The sequence below is a fragment of the Poeciliopsis prolifica genome, unplaced genomic scaffold, assembly GCF_027474105.1.
Source record: "Poeciliopsis prolifica strain line A6 unplaced genomic scaffold, Auburn_PproV2 SCAFFOLD024, whole genome shotgun sequence".
Taxonomy (NCBI): domain Eukaryota; kingdom Metazoa; phylum Chordata; class Actinopteri; order Cyprinodontiformes; family Poeciliidae; genus Poeciliopsis; species Poeciliopsis prolifica.
The window spans coordinates 4745254-4769188 of NW_026562399.1; the positions used below are offsets into that span (position 1 = coordinate 4745254).

The 23935-nt window shown below is 39.2% G+C and overlaps 2 protein-coding genes across 4 annotated transcripts; both read right to left on the reverse strand.

The window, feature by feature from the left end:
- Positions 1-2469: 2469 nt before the first annotated feature.
- On the reverse strand, positions 2470-4026 carry LOC129370604 (trypsin-4-like). Of its 2 annotated transcripts, none has more exons than XM_055046691.1 (6): positions 3948-4026; positions 3534-3726; positions 3263-3451; positions 3113-3174; positions 2887-3035; positions 2470-2793 (listed from the first exon to the last, which is right to left on the reverse strand). In XM_055046691.1, exons 1-6 carry the CDS (start codon positions 3982-3984, stop codon positions 2647-2649), a joined length of 777 nt encoding a protein of 258 aa, XP_054902666.1. In that variant the 5' UTR covers positions 3985-4026; the 3' UTR covers positions 2470-2646. The 2 variants fall into 2 exon arrangements, with proteins under 2 accessions (XP_054902666.1, XP_054902665.1); XM_055046690.1 differs by having other exon boundaries at positions 2887-2996; positions 3948-4002.
- A 5714-nt stretch (positions 4027-9740) lies between these two features.
- On the reverse strand, positions 9741-22162 carry LOC129370601 (alpha-1A adrenergic receptor-like). 2 transcript variants are annotated; one of them, XM_055046687.1, is made up of 6 exons: positions 21622-22162; positions 21267-21512; positions 18125-18376; positions 15403-15796; positions 11032-11153; positions 9741-10963 (listed from the first exon to the last, which is right to left on the reverse strand). In XM_055046687.1, the coding sequence occupies exons 2-6, from the start codon at positions 21435-21437 to the stop codon at positions 10652-10654; spliced, it is 1251 nt and encodes a 416-aa protein (XP_054902662.1). In that variant the 5' UTR covers positions 21438-21512; positions 21622-22162; the 3' UTR covers positions 9741-10651. The 2 variants fall into 2 exon arrangements, with proteins under 2 accessions (XP_054902662.1, XP_054902661.1); XM_055046686.1 differs by having other exon boundaries at positions 21267-22162.
- Positions 22163-23935: the final 1773 nt, after the last annotated feature.

Sequence of the window (23935 nt, forward strand, 5' to 3'; positions counted from 1 at the left end):
TATATATAAGTGTGTGTGTATATATATGTCAATGTGTAAATATATATACACAGTACAGACCAAAGGTTTGGACACACCTTTCCATTCAATGAGTTTACTTTATTTTCATGACTACTGACATTGTAGATTCACACTGGAGGCATCAAACTATGAATTAACACATGTGGAAAGATGTACTAAACAAAAAAGTGTAAAACAACTGAAAATATGCCTTATATTGTAGTTACTTCAAAGTTGCAACCTTTGAAGTAACTACAACCGTCTCTGCTTCCTGCTTCTGTCCGCTCACCTTTACCTGCTTCAATTTCACTTTGTTCCTGTAAAAACATAAATTTTAATGTTTCTGAATGTTTACAGCTTTCCCCCCAAACATCTGGACGAATCCAGGAGTTTCCTGTCAGAGCTGGGCCATGACATCAATTCAAACTTTTTATTTCTGTATCACCAGTTCAGCATAAAACGGCAGTGACTCTGTCTGTCTGAGCTCCGATGTGTTTATTAGATTTTAAGGGTCAGTTTTAACATTTTGAGTTATTCTATTTGAATATTTGAGTTATTATATATATAAAAAAATTCCCTTCTCACCCACCGCGGGTGGTTCTTATCCTCTGAGCTCGGGTCCTCTACCAGAGGCCTGGGAGCTTGAGGGTTCTGCGCAGTATCTTGGCTGTGCCAAGGACTGCACATTTCTGGACTGAGATGTCTGATGTTGTTCCTGGGATCTGTTGTAGCCACTGCTCCAGTTTGGGGGTTACTGCCCCAAGGGCCCGATGACCACACGCACCACTGTGGTCCTCACCTTCCAGGCCCTCTCCAGTTCTTCCCTGAGGCCCTGGTATTTCTCCAGTTTCTCGTGCTCCTTTTTCCTGATGTTGCAGTCACTTGGTATTGCTACATCTACCACAACGGCTTTCCTCTGATGTTTATCCACTACGACAATGTCTGGTTGGTTCGCCATTACCATTCTGTCTGTCTGGATCTGGAAGTCCCACAGGATCTTAGTTCTGGCGTTCTCCACCACCTTTGGGGGTGTTTCCCACTTTGATCTCGGGGTTTCCAGTCCATATTCTGCACAGATGTTTCTGTACACTATGCCTGCCACTTGGTTATGTCGCTCCATGTACGCTTCCCTGCCAGTATCTTGCACCCTGCTGTGATGTGCTGGACTGTCTCAGGGGCCTCCTTGCACAACCTACACCTTGGGTCTTGTCTGGTGTGGTAGATCTGGGCCTCTATTGCTCTGGTGTTTAGGGCCTGTTCCTGGGCGGCCAGGATGAGGGCCTCTGTGCTGTCCTTGAGTCCAGCTTTTTCCAGCCATTGATAGGATTTACTGATATCAGCCACTTGGGTTATTTGCTGGTGGTACATCCCATGTAGGGGCTTGTCCTCCCATGATGGTATCTCTGGCACCTCGACCTATATATATGCAGAGTGTGTGCTTTGCACACACTCTGCATTCTCATAATGAGCTTCAAGAGGTCGTCACCTGAAATAGTTTTCACTTCACGGGTGGGCCCTGTCAGGTTAATAAGTGGATTTCTTGCCTTATAAATATTCATAAAAATAAAGGAAACTCACTGAATGAGAAGGTTGTGTCCAAACTTTTGGTCACACTTTTTCTCTGTGGATATAATTAATGATTTTAACAAACAAATGTTTTTATTTAATCAGAAACAAGATATTCTCCCAGTTAAATTTACAAAATCCCCAAATAATCCAGAGCTGGATGACATATGCCTCATCTTCAACCAAGATTAATATGACTATTATATATTAACAATATCAGGTAATAAGAGTTCTTGTTGTATAAAATATTGATTATAATTATTATTGTTCAGGAGTGACACTTAAGACTCGGTGTGAATGGTTCACAAAAAATGTGCTCCTGACAGAGACTGTAAGAAACAAAGATTCCTATTAAATTCTATAGGAAATTAATGTAGGTCATTGTTGATCCACTTATGGAAGAAAGAGGTAGCAATATAAAACATGCATTTCTTAAAATGTATGAAAAGTAATTTAAAAACTTGAATCGGATATTAGTAACATGTTTTTTGAGGACTACCTGGAATTTACGCCTTAAAGGGTTAAGACTTCTTTTCATTTCAGATTTTGACTTTTAAATTGTTTTGAATATTCAACATTTTATTTCCTGCATCTTTTTAATAATGTGATGTGTTTTTGTTTCATACTTAAGTTATTAGGATTTTATTACTTGTCAATTGTTGTATTTTGTGACTTCTGTTTCATTATTTTTGCACACAGCTCTTTGGTCCTGGTGAAGTTTAAAGTTCTCTGGAACAAAATCAGGATGTTCATTTCTGATGTAAAATAAAGAAAAAACTGAATAAATAAATTACTTGTGGTGTTGTTCTTCAGTAAAACCCATGTCATGTTTTTAGACTGAGTTCAGGAAAAATATCAACTAAACAAACTGAACTATGAATATAAAAACGACCAGCCAGGAAATGTTTCTTTTTCTTGCATTTTTTGCTTTATTTTTCATTTCTGAGGCAGAGAAAGCTACATTAAGGTCAGGTGGCAAAAAACAAAGCTATTAATTTATCCTAATTCTACAAACATGTGGAACAAACCGATGAAGATACAACTACAAAATTACATCGGAGAGCAAATTTGATAAGAATTTTATTCCATACCAGTTGTTTCTTTTATCCAATCCATGTATTCACACACATCTATAATTGCAGGTGATTTCTGACATGGATCTATTCCGCTTTCAGAAATTACACCATAAATCATGTTGTTGTACACTGCTGCGGCACCAGAGTCGCCCTGTAGAAAACAATATGTATCAATATGTTTTTTTGTGTTGTAAAACAGAAAAGTCTTCTAATCAGTGTAGAGATACTGAAGAAACACACTTACATGACATGCATTCTTGTTTGGTGCTGAAGTAAGAAATATGCGCCCACGTGACACCATGAACTGGAGAAAAGCATCAACTTTCGTGTCGACACATTGAAGACGTGATGGAACTGGAGGAATTTTGGGTAATGCAGAGAAACACAAGAATACTAAACATGTTCTTCAATTGACCTCTGTAGAGACAGAAGCAAAGATTTTATTCTCATAACTTCAATATTTCTCTCACATCGCTTTTTATTAGGGCCGGTTGTCATTGCTTCTTCTCCTGCCAGCTGAACTGTATCGCCTCTAAAACACAATAAGAATAAAATGTAAAAATACAAGATAACAATGTGGAAAACTTGGAAGTCGTGTTTTTAATCAGAGAAAGACTTACATTTTAAGACGAATATCGCATCTTGGCAGCCGAGCAGGTGGGACGTCTTTTACTGGTTTACGAAGCTTCAGCAACACGATGTCATGCCACTCTTTGTCGTGAATATACTTCACAGGTTCGACATTGAGCCTTACTTCAATCTTCTGCCCAGCATTCCCTGGATGAACTTTTAACATTGCTACGTTAGTCCTGCAGAAAAGGTTGGACTATAATGAACACACAGAAAACCTGATCACCTTCAGATAAAACTGTGTTAATGTCTCTTTCCTACCATCCTGGCTCCGACATCCAGCAGTGAGCTGCAGTCAGGATCCACTGAGAATGGATCAGAGATCCTCCACAGCGTATATTTTCTGCACCTTTCTTGCACTGCAGGCGAACATGATAACGACGCTCCCCGTCATCACAGTCATAACCTCCAACGATTCTCTTCTGCAGAGAAACATCTGATTTCACTGAAACACCTGAAGAAGAAAAAGGAGGACTTTACTCAGAAATCAGGTGCAAATATGGCTACTGGAACAGAAAGGGGATAAACAGTTAAAAATTAAAAAGCATCACTTTTTATATCCAAAAAAGTTTATGTCTGACACAGAATCAGAGGAAAATTTGAGAGTCACAGAGAGCAGCAGCCTCCCTGGAACCAGTGGATGTGTCTCCAGTTTTTCCAGTATGTCCGACTCACCCAGCCCCAGCAGCAGCAGAACCTTCAGCATTGCCATTGCTGGTCCAGCTTTCTGTGAATGACTGCCGACTACAGCAGCTTTTAAACTCTGTTTGCAACTTCCTGTTGGATAGAAAACCACCAATCACAGGACGGACACTGATCTTTACAGTACTCTTGACTGTAAATTTGATGAAATAAACAGATTTTCTGAAGAAAGAGCAACTTGTCCTTGTTTTTAGGTTGATGATTTTTTAAAGAAAAAACCTGGTTTCCAATTTGCAAGAATTTTTACCTTTATTTCCTCCTCTGATTTTCTACTATTTAGACTTTTAGCCTTTAGATCTCGTGATGTTTTAATAGAATGATTAGTGATTCTCGCAAGATTACTATTCAGGCAATTGCGGTTGAGGAGTGGGGTCACATGTACCTTCGCAGTTTACCAGCTAGGTATATTAGCTGGAGCAAAAAGGCATGAAGGTTAGAACGCCTTGGAAGGAGCAGAACTTGGAGGCCAGTTAAAGCGTGGTGTCATTCATTTTCTGTAAATATATACAATGCTCACTTAATGTGCTGATCTATAGGAGCCCATTATTGTGAGCCAGATGGGAGATGAAAAAGACCCGGTAGTGTGAGGTGATGTGAGCTTTCGTGCATGACTTAGCGTTGGCTTATATTCACTGCTGTTGTGTATCCACTAAAGAAAAATTGATTGTACACTCCTTTTGATAAACAAAAGGGTAATTTAAGCATTTATTTAGCACTGGTTTACATTAGAATTTTACATTTCATGTTAATTGATTATATGGTGTATATTTATTGAGTGTTTCATGAATGTAATTTATATTGAATTTTAGATTTATTGAAATTGCAATTGATTAAATATGATTGTTAGAATTATTTATAATACAAAGTGCTATTTATTGAATTGTGTATACACTAGGAATGTTTAGATCATATTTCGATATGTATTGAGGAAGTGGTCCTGTTTTGTTATTCAGGCCAGGTGATGTGAGCTAAAAGACCAGGCCTAGAGCCAAGAAAAGATTTCACCTGTTGGTGACTGAAGATGCTGCTTACTTCTCCTATCCAGCTGGTAGGAGAACTCTGGTTATCAACAAAGGACTCTGCTCCTTCTTTGATCGGACTTTTCTTTGCCCAGGACGTGAACTAAGCTCTGGATAATCATATATTTCGAAAGCCTAATTAATCCCCACTTGGGGTGGGAACGATTGATTTTGGGAATGATTGATTAATATAGTTCTTTGTCATTTTTTTAATTTATTTTTTATTGTTTTTCTTTCCTTCCTTGATGGCCATTTGAACACTCCCAATGTTGTTGTAAATATGTATATATGTTATTCACATTGCAAATACAAAACACTCGCAGCAGCAACTTCTAGCCTACCTGCTCCTTCTTTGAGTCGTACCTATTCTTCTGAAAAGGAAAAAAACTAGCCTGTTATCTTGGTCAAAATCCATTTATATTGAATAACAATATAGTTTGTTTTTCAAATATGCTACACAAAATTTTAACTGATATTATTTTTTTTATTAAACACCTCTATAGTTCCTCATGATCTTTGCTTTTACAATTCTTTTTATTGCTTTGGTGCATTTGTGAAGAGCTGAGCAGCAACACTTTGGGTCAAAGTGACACATTGCTGGCAAAAGGCTCAAACCAGGCCACATTTAAAATTTTAAACAAAAGCAATATTACTCTCAGTGTGCCTTGAAATAAACATGACAACCTGTGATTTGACTAATTGCAGATGTGATTACATATTCATCTGTTATTCAAATTAAAATTGCTTTATGTGGGTGAAAGTTAGTTTGTTTAATGAAAGTGGATCTAATGTGCTAATGAGGATAAAGTTAAGGACAAACATAAATACAAAAAAATAGAAAAAGTTCTGAAGCTACATTGTGAAAAACAAATGACAAATGGGACTAAATTGTACTTTGTAAAAGAAACTATGAATCTTGTGATATTACAGAAAACATAATATTCGTAAGGAACACTCTGTTAAGGACAGAAGGAATGTTTGTCTTTTCTCTATCTGTTTTATCTGTTCACACGGAGACAGCAGCACGCTGACATAACCATAACATTTAACACTGATGACAGTCAAACAAAAACAAAACCTGATTTAGGAAAACCAACATCTAGAGAGAGGAAGCAGAATGAGGAGAAAATAAAGCTGAACTGGTGCCACGACCTGTGCTTCACTTGGTCTCATCCCTAAGGTGAGCTGAGTGGAGCCCAATGAATGTCAATGTATCTCTTCCATTTGGATGACCTGTAACATCTGGTCATTTTCTGCATTAAAACCATTTTTATAGTTAACCAAAGCTCATTATTTCTCAAGGTAATGACTGGGGGTTTTAGTTGGATTCAGAAACTGGTAAACGGACCTGGATGGAGCACAGAGGGGGAAATGGGTGAACTACAACAACTCTGACAACAATTTTCTTCCCCTCAACTTAGAGAAGAAAACATTTGTCATGAAGATACCTAAAGAAAACGACAGCTTTCAAATTCAATCCCACAGAAGAATGTAAAACACAAATTTCAAAATTATAATGAATAAAAACATTTTAAATTCAGCATGATTGACAAATAAAGTTTATCAAATGTTATTAAAATATTGCCAATTGAAAGGAAAAGAGGAAATGGAGAAGTAAAGTTGCACCTGTGGAGAAAAAAGTTGTAAAGTGGAAAACCTCCAGACATCCAAGGGCCGTCTAGACATTCGGGGTCCCTCTAGATATTGAGTTTTAATAAATAGTACCTTTAGGCTTTAATTAGGATGTTTTCTTTGTAAAAATGCATAGGATCATGTTGATAGTTTGTGTTGGCATGGCTCCAATATGGTGTAATCTTTGTGTTTGAGCTGTGTTTGTTCACAAATACATCACAGTAAACGTTGCCTCTGAGAAGTATGTTATTTAAATTAAAATTTTTAAAGTTATGGACAAAACATTTTTTTTAATTAATTTTTTTATATTTTATTTACCAAGTTGCTTTTGTTCGGCCGCAGAAGTTTCATAGAATCTGAGCTGCATGTACGTCACTGTTTGTTTGTAGCAATTGTAGAGTCAGTTGGTGAATGGTAACGTTGTAGCTCTGAAAGAAGAAACTAACAGTTTTTCTACGCGTCAGCGCCCGGCTGCTTCAGAGAGAACGATTCCAAAAATATACACACAGCGTGGGGAAAATAAAGTTGCCAAAACTGAAAAAGAACTCTTGCCTGTTTTGTGAGTGCAACATAAATTTGGTGTTTCTGCCCAGTTCAATTATTGTTGAAGTGAGACCAGTGGAAGAGCTACTTGAAGAAGCAGTGCTGGATCTCGCTGCTGCAAATGGAACAGAAATTCCATATGAAGGATGGATAGGAGCTCATTTCACCTTGTCCCGAAACGATGCCTCTAGAAGGAGAGACAAGCCAGTCCTCGTCCCCACCCTCCACCCTGGTGGCAAACAGTGGCCTTGAATGCCAGTAATGAAGAGATCTTCATTACTGGGACTATTTTACTCAAGTCACTGTATAGCACTTAAAAAGCATAGATTTTCACGTAAATAATTTTCACACAAGTAGTTTTAATTGTATTTATATGTTTTAATTGTATTTATATGTTTTTAATTGTATTTATATGTTTTTAATTGTATTTATATGTTTATATATACATATAAGTTATATGTTTATATATACATATATATATATATATTGCAATTGATTAAATATGATTGTTAGAATTATTTATAATACAAAGTGCTATTTATTGAATTGTGTATACACTAGGAATGTTTAGATCATATTTCGATATGTATTGAGGAAGTGGTCCTGTTTTGTTATTCAGGCCAGGTGATGTGAGCTAAAAGACCAGGCCTAGAGCCAAGAAAATATATGTATTTATATAGCCATATATATATGTATATATATATATATATATATATATATATATATATATATATATATATATATATATATATATATATATATATATATAATATATATATATATATATTATATATATATGCACGGCACAGAAGGGTATCGGTGTAAATAGCATTTGAGCCAAACACCAACTCCTCGTAGACCACACAGTTGCCTTAGACTGCAAAACCCGACACACCAACCTGTGCATGGCTTGGATTGATTACAAGAAAGCCTAAGACTCAATGCCGCATACTTGGATCATTGAATGCCTAGAGATGTATAACATCAACAGGATTCTGAGAACCTTCATTGCAAACTCGATGAAGCTGTGGAAAACCACCCTTGAAGCCAACTGCAAACCACTTGCACAAGTGTCCATCAAATGTGGCATATACCAAGGAGATGCTCTGTCCCCGCTACTGTTCTGCATAGACCTGAACCCCCTCAGCCAAATTATCAACAAGACTGGCTACGGATACCGACTCAAAAATGGGGCCAACATCAGTCACCTTCTATACATGGATGACATCAAGCTGTACGCGAGAGATCGACTCACTGATCCACACCACCAGGATCTACAGCACTGACATTGGGATGTCATTCGGACTAGAGAAGTGTGGTCGGCTGATCACAAAGAGGGGAAGGTGATCTGCACAGAAGGAGTCTCACTCCCACAAGGAACAATAGCAGACATAGAGGACAGTTACAAGTACCTAGGTATACCATAAATATATATATATATATATATATATATATATATATATATATATATATATATATATATATATATATATATATATATATATAGAAAATGGTTCTGATCATGTTCTGCTCAATCATCAGATGCAGTTGGACCCTTAAGGAGGAAGTGTTCTGGCCAGTCACCTGGTGTTAGCGTTAACTGAAAAAAGAAGTTTTTTTTTTGCTTTTTCTTTTTTTTTTTACGGTGAGTTTTAGTCTTAATCTTGTTTGACTTCTTTGGATATTTCCACTGATTTAAGTTCATTTTTATTTTTTTTTATCTACACAAATAAATGAAGTTTATTAGTAAAGGTCATTCCAGCAACAAGACAGTTCAAAGTCCTTCACAAGGCAAAAACAAAATACAGAAACCCATTATGAAATAAGTGGCCAATTTTACATTTTGTAATTAAATATACATAAAATACATGAATAAATGTTCCGGTTATGAATAAAAAGCAGTCATGAACAAGTTGATTTTTGCCCTCGATATAAAAGAACTCAGTGTTTCGGTTGTTTTGCAGATTTCTGGGAGTTTGTTTCTGATTAAGGTAGAATAGAAGCTGCTTGTTTGCTTTTGACTGCAGCAGCCAAGAGGAGCCATCACTTTTAAGAAGTGAGCAGGGATAAAATTATTTGACATTATAATGTCGTGCAACACCACCTGGTCAAACTAATCCTGAAAGCCTTAAAAAATGGTTTAATTACAATAAAATAATACAAAGATAGCATAAAAACTGTACAGTAAAATAAAAGATTCCATAAAAGCTTCAGTAAAACCCTCAGAATAAAAAGTTACATCTTAAAAAGGGACGAACCTGGTAAAACGTGTGAAAACTGCAAGCATGGCTCCTTTCGGGCCGGTGGATTGAACTCAGGCGGTGATTGGTTAATTTGCTGAGTGGGCGGGGATGGAGGGTTGGGGAGGGAGTAACGCTCCTGGGATCTCAGTCTGAGTAGAGTTAGTTTTTAAATGTCAGTCATTTAATCGATACAGGTAAAAATAATCTGATTTGATAAAATGTTGATCCAATGTTATTCACACAAGCTTTTAGTCAAATGTTCTTCATTTTTGCTTTGTTTTATGTATTATAATAGTTTTTCTGTGCAACTTTGTAATTTTTATCTTTGAAGGGTTTGTTTTAGAAATAAACTTCACTTACTTACTTAACAGCAAACTGCACCATTTAATTGGTGGAAAGTCCAGCAATGAATAACCCAAAAATACAAGATGATGCAAACACTGCAGTGATTCAAACTCAGGTTCGATCCAGATCGGTTCCAGATGAGGTCAGAAACACCCAAGCAGGAGTTTACAACACAGCAAACAGGTTTTTATTTAACTGAACAGAGGAGGAGAACTCACACAAATCTGCTGAAGCTGGAAGTAGAAAGACATTAAAGCAGAGAATCAAAGCGGCTGCAGTTCTTCTGCTGTCCGCCAGGTGGTGCTGGAGGAACACAGCAGCAGTCTTTCTACAACCAGGTTAAAACTAAGTTTATAACTTCCTGCCTGTCTCAGAACTTCATCAGAACTTCTTCATCCTGACAGAACCAGTGATCGGGTCGCTGCAGGAACATCTGGGGAGCACAGCTGGATTCAATTCAACACTGAGATATAAAAAAAACCCTTCACAATAAAAGTCATAATACAACCACTGACACTTTCACAATAAAAGCTTGCAAGGATCTCAAAGTTTTCATCACAATGTAAAACAGAATAAATAAATATGAAGTTCGAGAGAATCTGTACTTATCAAAGTAAAATCAGTTTAAACTCAGCGTATATTTGCTTTATTTATTTTACGGCTTTAAGCAGACAAAACTGACTCATTATGGATTTATCTCCTATTAATAAAAACTCTGATTAAATTAAATTCTGTTTTTGAAGGATCTTAATTGCCTCCTTCACAATAAAAGCCTGGAGTTCTCAGTCTACACCTGGAATTGGAGGAGCCAGGTGCGTCCATGAGTCTCTGCACCTGATTGGTCAGTGTTCATGACATCACTTCCTGTCTATTCTCAGAGGGCGTTTCCTCTGCGTCATTCCTCTTCCTCTCTGGTGATTCTCAGGCCGTTGGCCCCGCCTCCCGTCCTCCCAGCATCCTTTGTGAGCGGGGATGGACCGGGCCTTGGCTCCGACCCGGGCAGTGGCCGCTTGGCAGCAGAGGGCCACGGCGGTGGGCGGAGCTTGGCGGAGACGCAGCAGGGGCTATGGCCGGCGGAGGACAGCGTCTGCTGGCTGCCGTTAAGGAAGGACGAGGCGTTTGACCCTTGCTGACAGCGGTAGTTGTAGTACGCCTGCCAGCCCTGCCTCTTGCTCTTCCAGCGGCAGCGCAGGATGCGGATGAAGGCCTGTGGGCGGAGCAGAGTGGTGAGAAAGGCTGCGGGGAGGAGACGGGAGGAGCTTCGCCCGGCCTTACCTGTTTGAACTCGCGGCTGTAACAGGGGTAGATGATGGGGTTCAGGCAGCTGTTGAAGTATCCCAACCAGAAGATGACCTTGAAGAGCGTCTCTGGAGGTCGGAGGCTGCTATTGAACGAGCCTGAGGACGAACAGAGAAGATGATCATCATTTCTAAAAAGGTGCCGCTCTTTAAGGAACAAACCCAATTAACAGCAAGCAGCCAGAACATATGGATGCTCATTTATCAGTCATATTTTTACCATATTTATTTAAAAGTCACAGTTTAAAGCTAATATTTAGCTAGCTCAGAAGTAAATTATTTAGTCTGAAGCTAAATAGTTAGCAGAAAGTGAGACGAGAGAAGACAAAGGAACAATGGAGGATATAAATGTTTTTATTGATACTTAATTAGGGATACACAGACCCACTTTTTCACTTCTGATATCGATATTTCAGGTTTAGTTTAGGGTGATTCGAATCTTGTACAGAAAAAACAGCTGAATTCACTAAAAATGTTTCTTTAAAAAATACAGACGTAAATGTCTTGAATTACACATTCATTTGATAACTGCATCAAAAGAGCTCATAACACCAACAGCTAAGAATCTAAAATCTCAGTAAAGTAAAACGTGATTTCACTTGTAATAATATGTATCAAAAAATGTTGAAAAAATAAAAACATCCATTTTCAAAATGTACAAAATGCTTTTAAAAAATAAATATTCATGGTTTGTGTCTGAAATTAAATTGCAACGCGGTACAGCACAGTTTCTGAGGAAGCCGGAGCAAACGCAGCGCTGTGGACTCCCTGCTGGTTTCTCCCGGCTACGGCCGGAGCTGACGCTGGAACGGAGTGGACGGGCTGCAGGAACTCAGAGGTCAAACATGTAAAAACAACTCTAATTTGTTCAGTCAGAGCAGGTGGGAGAATAACATCCGATTAAATATAACAATAGGTTGACTGTCTTTGTCAAACATCTCACAAATAAACTTAAACAAACCTTATTTCAAATGGTTCAGAAAGTGCAGGTAGAAATGCTAAATATGTCTAATGTCTTTAACTTTAATTTTTTAAAAACCGGCCAGAATCAGTGGAATCAAACCCTTCTGATAATGCTGTGAAAACATTATCTTTCGTGTAACATTAACATTTAAAATGAAAAATAAAAACCAAACTGCAGAAACTCATTGGAGTCTCAGCTTCGCTTCAGAAGGAAAGCTCCCTCGTCTTCCTCGGCTCGTCCCAAAGCTCTTGTTGTTGATCCGCTGATGATCCACAGCGTGTCCCTGGATCTTCCTGGACTTAGGCAGGATCAGGTTCTGGATCGGCCCAGCTCCTCAGCAGGTGGATTAGCGCCACTGCTTGTGGACTTGTAAGGCCATCCTGCGCCTGAGGCGCTGATCTCTGACTATATATGAGGAGTTTCCTAGTTGAACCAGACGATGGAGCCATGTGACACCTGCCCGCCTTGCAGCAGTCCCAGGAAAACTTTCCAAGTTTGGAGATCCTCCTCCAAACCGGCAGCAGGGCTTATTTTGGTTGGAGGCGAGGGGAAGTTTTGGGTTCCTGCCACGTATTCTGGCGGTTCCCAGGAGCTTCTGGAGGAATTCGGCTGGTTTCAGACCAGTTAGAGGAACTCTGAAGTGGTTTCAGGCTACTGAGAAGAAAAACCATCAATAAAACAGACGATGAGACATCTGGGTCGCTAGGAAACCAGAGAGGCTACTCCAGACGCTGCCTGATGGATGGAAAGCCAGACTGAACGGACAAGCTGGACTCAGGGTTCCACCTGGAACCTTTGTTTTCATGTGTTTCTGGAACGTCTGTATTTCTGACACACATCCTCCAACAGCAGCAATGGAGGACGAAGCGGCTTCTCTTAATTTTACTTTCTGGTTCTAAACAATCTGATCGGAACAGGCTATCGTTGTGTTCAAGTTGTGCTAACAGCATTTAGCATCTTGCTAGCCTAAAATAGCATCTCAATGCTAAACATGTAGCAGCTAATGCTAATGTTAGCATCCACAGTCCTGATTTCTAAAGAAGCTTCATTTGTTACTGAGCTCATGCGGCTGTTTATTCAATAATTTAGCAGCAAAAAGATTTTCTGAATTGAAAATGTTGATTTTTGCTCATATACAGTTGGATTAAAATGTGATTATGAATTAGAGAGCCTGGAATTAACTCCATTAACTGCATTAACTGCATTTTTAATGCAGTGTTGCATTAAAAATGAAAATGTCCAACCCATAATAAAAATATAAAAATATACCGCTCAAAAAAATTAAGGGAACATTCAAACAACATGGAATAGACAACAGGTAGAAATTATTTTCATATTTATTTCATTCATTCAGATCTAGGATGTGTTATTTGAGTGTTCCCTTTATTTTTTGAGCAGTGTATATTTCTGAAACTGGTATCTAGATTAATTCACAGCTACAGAAAATTGAAGATTTAATTAGTTTGGACTTCACCTTTTAGTTTAAGTTTCAAAATAATGAGATTAATTAAAATAGTTTTTAGAAATATCAGATTTTTAAAATGGTAATCCTAAATCACCGAACTTACGTTATTATTCCTCATCTCAGACTAAAAGTTAAACGACTTTTTGAAGAAAACAATATTATTTTAATTGTAATAATATAAACTAAACTGAGTTTAAGGAAATATAAAACATTATTAAAGGTTTTCTTTGCTCCTTTGTTCTCTGTAACTCCTGGATCTGAAGGTCAGATCCAGGAGTTAAAGCAGTGTTGCATTAAAACTGCTGCAGCAGCTTTAATGCAACACTGCAGAGCTTCCTGTGAGGACGCAGTGCAGATCATGACTCAGCAGAGAGACGAGTCCCTGAGTGGACCGTCTACATCACCATCCTCAGCCTGTTGGACAGCCTGAAAATGAAAACTCAGCCTGAGACAAACTTCCCACATTCCTGAAGAGAAAAAACCTGAGCTGGTCTGGTCCGATCCGCTGTCTGGTCCGATCCGCTGTCAGATAACCGGGCCGAGCCCACAGATCCAGCTCCAGGTCCCATGGGACTGAGTTTACTCTAGATGTTGAAGCTGTCATGTTTTAGAGTACAGAAGAACCGGGTTAGGTTCAGAGTCAAACCAACCAAACCCTTTCAGCAACATGTTCCCCTCCTCGCCTGTGGGGGCGCCGCACCAAGAACCACCGAAGGAAACGACACAAAAACCTCTTTAGACTGAAAGCAACTTCATTTTTCACTAAATGCAAACTAAAATGGAGGCATCAGATTTTAGTGGTTGGAGGATTTCTCTTTAGTCTTTGGCTAAAACCCACAAGCCATTTCTCCTGCTAGCACTAGGTTAGCATGTTTGTTTTGGTTGTATTTACCCAAAATGCCCTGCACTGTAGTCTACTTCCTGTTTTTGTAGGGGGTCTCCGGTCCGCTTGGCGTTCACATATACATTCAAACCGAACCAGAGCTCATTTTAACCAGACGGAACAGGGCTGGTGGAAAATGTTCATTTTGGATCCAGTTCTTTTAAAGACTTAAAACTTTGGTAATTAGTTTGTTGAAATGAAAAACAAAACAGATGATTCGAATAACCTGCTGCTGCTGGTCTGGGTTTATTAAATCCTCCTCACTACTGAGATGATCTGTGTGGCAGCACAGATCTCACAGACTGTTTACAAACTACTTCCTGTCTGCTGGGATTGGCTGGATGTGGAGTGATAAACTTTCATGATGTGGGAAATAAACTTCCTGGTGAGGAAACTGGGCCCGTTCAGTTTTTTTTTTCTGTGAAAGTTGGTGAGCCGCAGCTGAAACTATTCCAGACATTCAGCATCAGTCGGCTCTTATTGGGGTGAAAATGGATCTGGTTTTATTCTGGAAACACGGCGAGAACTGCTAAGAGAATCGTGGGTCCATAGCTAACAGCTATAAGTGCAGAACCGGAGGAAATTTTGTTTGCTCAAGATTGATGGGAGGCGGCGTGTCAGACTGATTTGCAGCTGGACTTCTTTCTTTCTCCTCTAATAAAGCGGCTCAATTGTGCTTCAACACATCTGACCCAGAGACAGATGTGTTGAAGTGATAAAATAATATCCCACCTTCAACAACAATCTCATTAAGAATCTCTGTTTACTCTCCTTTGACTTTTACTTCTAAAGGTTATGAAAAGCTGGAATTGAACAACATTTTCAGTCCCTTTGAAGCATTTTTCTGTCAGCTAATAGAGAGATAGAAGATCTTTGATGGATGATTTGTTGAAGAAACCTCAGTCTTTTTTCATCTTTAAAGATGAAAAAAGACTGCTTCAGGCTGACATCAGCTAACACCTCTGCAGACCCCACACATACTGGATATGATCTATCTGGTTTAGATGAACCAATCAGCATCATTGTATGGACTTACTGATGGGCAGAACTAGGAAGAAGGGCAGCCAGCAGAGGATGAACATGCCCACCACCACGCCCAGCGTCTTGGCAGCTTTCTTCTCTCGTGAGAACTTGAGCAGCTTGACGGTGAGGGCGCCGCGGCCAGCCGAGGCTCCGCCCCCTGCGGCCTTGGCGGAAGGGCAGAGGTCGTGGATCTGCTGGTTCCGGCAGTGGATCCTGAGGGTGAGCTCGTTGGAGTCCTCGGCGCGGTCCCTCATCATGCCGGCCTCCAGGTTCCTGGTGGTGCGCTTGGCCACCACGTAGACACGGCAATACATGGCCAGGATGACAGCCAGCGGGATGTAGAAGGACCCCAGCGACGAGAACAGGGCGTAGAAAGGCTCCTCTGTGATGACACACACTGTGTCGTCCTGCACACACACACCCACACACACACACACCCACACACACACACACACACACGGCAGAACTTTAGCCTCTCAACACCCTGGAGAACGCCTGCTGCTGGCTTTCACACTCTGAGAACGGCCATCTAAATAAACATCAGAAGATAAAAGTGTCTTAAAGAGAATAGATTCATATCCTGACTGAAATGATTAATCACGATTAATGGATTATTGAAATAATGAACTAATTTACTAATGAATTAACTGTTGCCTGGATTATACAGACTCAAAAAGCTAATTACCAGCAACTCGGATCCAGAGACTCCCTCAGTTACAATAAACACAAAATATGAGATGAAACGTTACCAAACGGGAAATATTATCAATAAAATAATTTGATCAGTTTTTACTGAAATCCAGATTTTTGAGAATGCAAAAAAAAATGATTTGCTGAAGATGAAGGTGGGTGGAGGACTGAAGCTTCTGTTTCTGACCCACAGTTGAATTCAGAGACATATGAACAGACGGAGAACCGTCTGCTGATGATCCACAAACAGATTCTGGGAACTAGTTCATCTGCTGCTAAAAGAACCTGAACCATCTGGAACTGAAACAACTCAAAACTCACCAACACAGACAGAAATACAGCTGATAACTAATACTGACAGACCATTGCTGTCAGTATTAATAATTAATACAGAGCAATAAAGAGACAATATTGCTAAAGTATTATAAAGTAATATACTGAACAACCAGGAGAGTTAGCTCCTGATTTCTGTTTCAACTCATCGGATTAAAACAGCATTTAACCTTAGAAATATTATTTCCTACAGTTTATCTGACTTAAATGTTAGTTTTTAATAATTTAACAACTTTTACATTTAATATAATTTACTAATCTCATTTAAAAGATTAATGTGTAGAATATGAGGGAAATAAATAGTAAAACAGATATTAACCTCACAGTGAAGATTTCATCTGTTTATATTTAAATTAATGTTTTTCTGTTTGTTAAATGATAGATAATCTTGTTCTTTAATGTGTTTTTGATCATATTGTTTCATCATTTACTGTTTGTGTTTCCAGGTTGATATTATTGTAGGATGTTTATATAAACTTATTCTTGTTCGTACTGATTTGACCCGATTCTTCTGGCCTTCATGTTTCAGAGCAACACAGACTGAATCAATCAGGGGAGATTAGGGTGATGGTACAGAGCCTCCTGCCTTCACCACAGAGTAACCATGACAACTAGAGAAACAAGGAAAAACTGCTCATTTTTTATAAATAAATGTCTCATTAAAAGTGAGACATTTTTTATAAAATACATTAACAAAAAGTTATTTTTTTGTGTAAAATGAGATCCTATGTTTATCATTCCATCAACTTTTGAGGCTCCAGGTGCATGAATATTTATGGGCTCCTCTGTTTTTCTCAATGCAGAAATGAAAATCCCTACCTTGAGTTGGAACCCTGAACACACCTAAAGTCTGTAAATGTGGTGATGAATTAAGATGATAAAGCAGCTAACAGGGTGTGGCCTCTGGTCATAATTCAGTTTTTATTCTGACTCATGTCTGAATGAGGGAGAAATAAAAACAACCGATCCTGTCTGGGGAAGAAAAAAACAGCTAAATGCTAAATGATTTGCATCTTCAGCTGTAGAGAAAATCTCAGTTCAGTCTAATATTTAACTCAGTTTCCAGAGAATGAATGAACTCTTTGTTTTTCAGACGTTGTTTGCTAAAATGAGATGAAAACACGATGAGCCAATGTGACTGTGTGACCACCCAGAGTGACGTGTGTTGGATTATTGCAGCTCGAAACAAAATTTCCCTGAACGCCTCGACGCTCAGAGCCTCAGAGGTCAGAACCGACCGTCCATCAGAAGAATGAAAGACTCACAGCAAACATTAAAAACATTCTTTATCTGAAAATCTGTTCCACCATAAGCGCTACCTGCTTCACTTTCTGTGAATAAATCTATTAATCTCCCTTTGAATCCAGTTATTAAATAATCACAAGTTCAGAGAATTTTTTAGCTACAAATATGGGGGTACATTTGTCTCAATATTGTATAATCAAACAAAAACTCATCTCAATTAAATAAAGTAAGTTGTGTGCAGAATGTGGTGATAGTTTAAACTGGCTGCAGCATTAATATCATATACATAAAGATCTGTTTACACCTGCATGTAAACAGAATCATCTCATAAATAAGCTGAGATGTTTCCAGTAAATAGTTTCCTCTGGTTTCTGAAACTGGCCCTGGAGTGTAAAGTCGTTTCATAAATATTTGATGTTGTTCTTATTCAGACGGTTCTGATTTGGTCCAAACGGGCCCGGTGTTACCTGTGATGGAGGCTGCTTCCAGCCCAGCAGCGGTCCGATGGAGATGACCAGCGCCAGGATCCAGACTCCCAGCATGGCCAGCAGCGCGCGCCTCCTGGTGACCACCATGGGGTACTGCAGCGGGTAGCGCACGCCCACGTAGCGGTCGATGGAGATGACGCAGAGCGACATGATGGAGGCCGTGCAGCACAGCACGTCCACCGCCGCCCAGATGTCACAGAAGATCCGACCAAACACCCAGTAGCCCAGAACCTGCAGGAACCAGGAGGAACGTCAGACAAACTGGCCCACCGCACCGTTCAGATTCCCACACGCACACACACACACACACACACGCACACACACACACACACACACACACACACACACACGCACACACACACGCACGCACACACGCACACATGCTACGCTTCAGGGATGTTCTGCTGGTTCTGTGCGGAGAACCAGTCAGCTTCTGAACTGGAACAAAGTTCAGAAGAATTTGTTAAACTTGAACAGAAAAAACATTTAGTGCAGCCTACATGGTAATATGCGCATATGCTTGTGTGTGTCGGTGTGTTTGATATGGCTTTGTGCGTTTTAGAGTTTAATTTTATTATCTTTGTTTAATAAAATGTCTCCTATGAAATGTCCATTTTGTGTGAATTTAAAACAAAATTTCTACTAAACAGGCCTGTCGCCATAAGATATTAATCCTGGACGATAAATCGTCCCCAATTATCATAATAAACGATAATATTTTTGTTTTGAGATCACTTTCAAGTTATACAACAATAAACTATGAAAACTAATAAACATTTAACGCTGAAAGATCTGAAAGACGTTTAAATATCCAAAACAAATAAACAATAAATTTTATTAATTATTTTATTAGTAATTAATAAAATTAATTATTAGGTCTCTTAAAATAAAACTATCCTTCAAAAAAAAAAAAGAGAAATCTAGTTGAGACCAAAGCACCAAAACTTTTATGATCCGGTTTTTGGTAGAAAGAGAAACAATAAATTATGCAAATAGAAATTATTGAGCTCAATTTATTTATCCTGTTATTTATTGATTTATTGCGTTTTGCAACAGGTTTATTACTGTTTGTTAAATGATGCAAAATTATTTACCCATGAGCTCTAGATTTAGCTCCATGAATATTGTGACCATCTTTACTGTCCCCCACAGCATGATGCTGCCACCACCGAAACAAATCAATCCTTGGTTCTTAAACTGAACAAACTTGAGCTTTTAACCATGACAGCAAATGGTACTGGGAGAAAAAATGTCCCAGAAATTATCATAATAAATGATAATATTGTCATTTTGAGACAATTTTTAACTAATACATTCATAAAATCCGAATAATGCAAGATCCTGTTTTGATTAATCTGCAGTTACAAAGGGGGCCAAAGGTGAGGAATCGCTGCTGATGTTTCCTCGTCAGGATGAACAGGCAGCCATGTCGGCTGGAACAGAAACATTTTCTGAGTTTGTTTCTGGGCTGGATGAAAAAAGAACCGTCAGGCCTGAAATAGAATAGAAAGGTGTGTGTGGGTGTGCAGGTTGTGTGTTTCCTGCAGCTGGTCTTCGTTACGCAGATTCTTTAAAACGAGTCAACAACTGTTTCCAAACAGAGCAGTTTTGTCTGCCGTCAGCTAATGGAATAATCTGATCTGCTGCTGAAGCTAAAAGTCATCTGAGGAAACACAAGCAGCAGATATTTCACATTTTTACACAAATGGATTAAAATCGCTTCAACTTAAATGTTTTCTGTTTTCACCTCTTTTATTTTCCTCCATCTGGGTGCAACTAATTGTCATTATTAAGGTTATTACTGTTATTATTGCTGCATTTACAGAAACAGCTTCCCCTACTACAGCAAGTAACACCAACCATATGTTAGTGTTTCTACAAACGTGACTACAAACGTGACATGTTTATGTTATTGTTCTAAAAGCTGCAAAATACATAAAATTATCATTATTATTGTAATATTAAAATATGCATAATCATAACAGCGAAGCATTGTTTGGATATAATACATGGCAGCCTGACATTTCCTTTCAACTTTCAGACAGTGATGAAGCGTAACCATGGCAACGCTTTGTTTTACAACAAGGAGCAGCTGATTAGCATCTCAGCAGCTAAAATAAGCCCTGAACTTTGACCCTGAAGAGTCTTCCAGAGCTGATCATCTCGTCTCCCAGATTCGAGCATCTCCAACCAGAGAGGAGCTGCTGAAGCAAAGGAGGCCGAGCAGCAGCTGATGATGTCATAAAGGACATGCTTGTATTAATTAGCATGTTATTACAGTCATTAGCCTGTTAGACAGCAATAGTCTTCAGTCAGAGGCCCGTTCAGAGCCGTAGTTAGACTGACTGCTACAGGAAATCCATCCAGCTCAGAGCATCACCATCAGCTGAGACTTGGTGAAACCAGATTTGATTATATTTAGTTTCCTTTTGGGATAAATTAAATATTTTTATTTATCTGTTTTTGTCCTATTGCTTTATTAGTTTGGAGTCACATAAAAAGAAAAACACATAGAAAGAAAATACACACACATATAATCATCTGTGTTTGTGTGTGATTGTATGCGGATACAATCATCTGTTTTTGCTACTGTGATTTCAGATTTGGTCATTTTTCTATATTATACAGCTACTATTTATTATGTGTTAAAACATAAAAAAATATACTATGCTTACATGTTTATTGAAATGATATATTGAATTGATTTGGATTTGATTAAAGGATTATTCCATATTAAAATGGATTGCTATTTTGGATGCCAGGTTGCTGTGCAGCCATAATTATTACATTTGTTACATTTGCATTTATCTCACTAATATTCGCAATATGGTACAATAAATGTTGACATTTTGTGTCTTTATTATAATAAGAATTATTATAAATGTTATCTTTTCTAATTTTATTACTCAGCGACATTAAAAGGAAACCAAACAGTTCAGCTTAAAGCAGATCTAAATATTGCTAAATTTTATGACTTTTACTGTAATTTCACCAATTTATTCAATATAAAAATAACTTTTCGTACTTTCTGGGTTTCGCTGGAGCAGTTCAGAGCTTAAAGTGAACAGGAATATAATCTATAATTATCAGAGACTGATCGATCAGTGCTGCGTTCACTGACCTCCAGGGTGGCGGACACCGGCAGCACGGTGGTGCCCAGCAGCAGGTCCGCCATGGCCAGGTTGATGATGAAGTAGTTGGTGGGGGTCCGCAGGTGCCGGTTACAGACCACCGACAGGATGACCAGGATGTTCCCCACTATGGCGAACATGATGAAAGAGGCCAGCACCATGCCCACCGGCACCGCCCGGCTCAGGTCCAGCGGCGCGGCGGGGTCCGGCGACCCGGTCCGGTTGGAGGAGGAGTTCTGGTGGAACAGGTCCGGCAGGGAGTCGTTAGTCCGCAGACTCATGCTGGGAAGCGGTCAGATGTTTAAATGGAAATGAACGTTCACTGCGGATAACAGCGGGACTTACTTTGATCCATTCAGTGGGGGATGGGGAGGAGGGTGTCTTTAAATGTGTTTTAGAGTCCAAACCACTCCGGTTCCGTTAGTTTATAAAGAGTTTTTGGATGAAAACTTGTAAACAAAGAGAAATTATCCGCTTCTGGTTCTGGTTAAATCCCGGGCTGAGCTGGGCGCTCGAGCGGAGCTCGCTCGGTTTGAGCGGGAGGCGCGCGCTGTGCAGCAGCAGGTGGAGGCTCGGGTCCACTCGGGTCCATTCGGACTCCTTCGGGAGGCTTGTCGGGTCTCCGGAGCTGCCGGCGGGCTCCTGTCGGCCCAGCGGAGCTCCTCCTCGGCTTGAGCTGCTGATTCAGGCGCAGGGAGAAGATCTGCGTCTCCTTTTATGGTCCAAGTGTTTAATGTGGGAAAGTTGGGAGAGATGAGGGGGAAAAAGGCAGAGACACTGAAACACACTCAGCTGCATCACTCCCTCCCAGAGGCACAGCGGGACTCATCTGATGTGAAGATGCAGCTTCAATTTAAACCTGCAGCCATAAACTGTTTTACTGGGATTTTATGTGACAGACCAAAAGGGTAAACAGCTGTGACGATTGCTTTTCAATCTGAAAAGTGTGGACGGTCATGGTGGTACTGCAGGCACTGATGGATTTATCGATGATTGGGATGTTGTACCAAAACAGCAATCCATTTCTCCACGTCATCCAGCTGAATGAAAGTAATTTTATTTTTTTTTTTAATTGATAAATGTATATTTGAGAAAATTGTGATTTGTCCCCCATTTTATTGCTATTTTTAGGCTTTTAAATAAAGAAAAGCATCAAACTTTTTCCAAAAGAAGATGGATGCATTGTCTTCAATGGGATGTTGACGTTTGTGTAAAATATTTCATTAAAAAAGGGCTAAAAATGGATCTTCAAAAGTACAACTGGTACTATCAGTGTAATTCATTGTGGAAATTTATTGCAACTGTTCCTTAAACAAAACTTATACAAAAAAAAAAACTGCCTAAAACACGCTCCATGTGCAGAGAATATGACATTTTGTGAATCCTCACAAAACGTGTGATTGATTCTTCCTGCTAAGTGCCAGATTATGCCAGTTTCAGGAACAAAATGTTTCTACTGTTTCACATCTTTAGTAAAAATAATTCCTTCCTTGTTTACGGGGGGTTTGTGTCTTATACTAAATCTATAAAATTGTGGCAGAAACAGAAAAGAGAACCAGATTTTTTACTATAACCAACATAATTCAATGCAATTGAATATTAAACTGGTTGTAGTTGGTTAAAATAGCTTTATTCTTCTCTTTCATAACTCAGGAACGCCTTCTGTTTGCTGCTCTGCATCTCATCCTCCCACGTTAAAATCGGCATATTTAATGTCCCAGAGTCTGTTTCTCTGCAGACACCCGGCTTCGGCCTCGAAGTGAATAATTCAGTACCTGTAATTAAGTCCTCATAATGGAGAGCAGAGGAAGGTCTACCACTCACTTAATATGACTTGATGTGTCTGCTGTTACAGAAGCAGAGGATGGAGGTTTAAACGTCCCTCTGCTGGAGGAGAGCCAGCAAGTAAAACCTGATATGGGGAACAGCCTCAAACTGCAAACAGTTTCCTTCAGATGCTCAAAGCTTCATAACCGCAGCTGGATTCTCAGGTCCAGTTCAGTTTATTTAATAATTTACACGTTTCTGCAGGTTTGGATGATTGTTCGGGTTTTGGTGCTTAAAGATTTAGCTGCTATATTTTATTCTACTTGTGTTGGTTTCAACAGGAAAAGTCAAAGTTTTTCTTGTACTCCAGAACTCCATCTCTCTGTGATCCAGCACAGCAGCCTAATTTATGAGTGATCAGAGGTTTCCCACGACCTACATAAAAATATTTGGCAATACCACTGAAAATATGAATATTTTTGGTATTAAAGGGGACCTATTATGCTCTTGTTTTAGCAAGTTTCTATATCTCTACGGGCAAGTAAACATATTTATTACAGTTTTTGCACAAAATTCTTCTCAGACAATCAGATTTCACTCACCAGTTCTGCCTGTTTTCAGCTCCTTTCTGAATCAGCTGCTTTACAGCTCTGTCGCTTTTATGCAAATGAGCTGCTGCTGGCCACGCCCCCAACGCAATGTTTGTACTTCATACAGATGAAAATAGCTGCAAAAAGAATCATCATGGTTTAAGTGGTAACAGTGAATCTTTGACCCACAAGCAGAACGACCATCATAGATTCAGCCGCGTTTTCTGAACGGTTAGCTGACAGAGGAAAACTTTTCTTTTTCAGCCATAAAACCAGTGGACTAGCTCTGCTTTGGTTGCGTA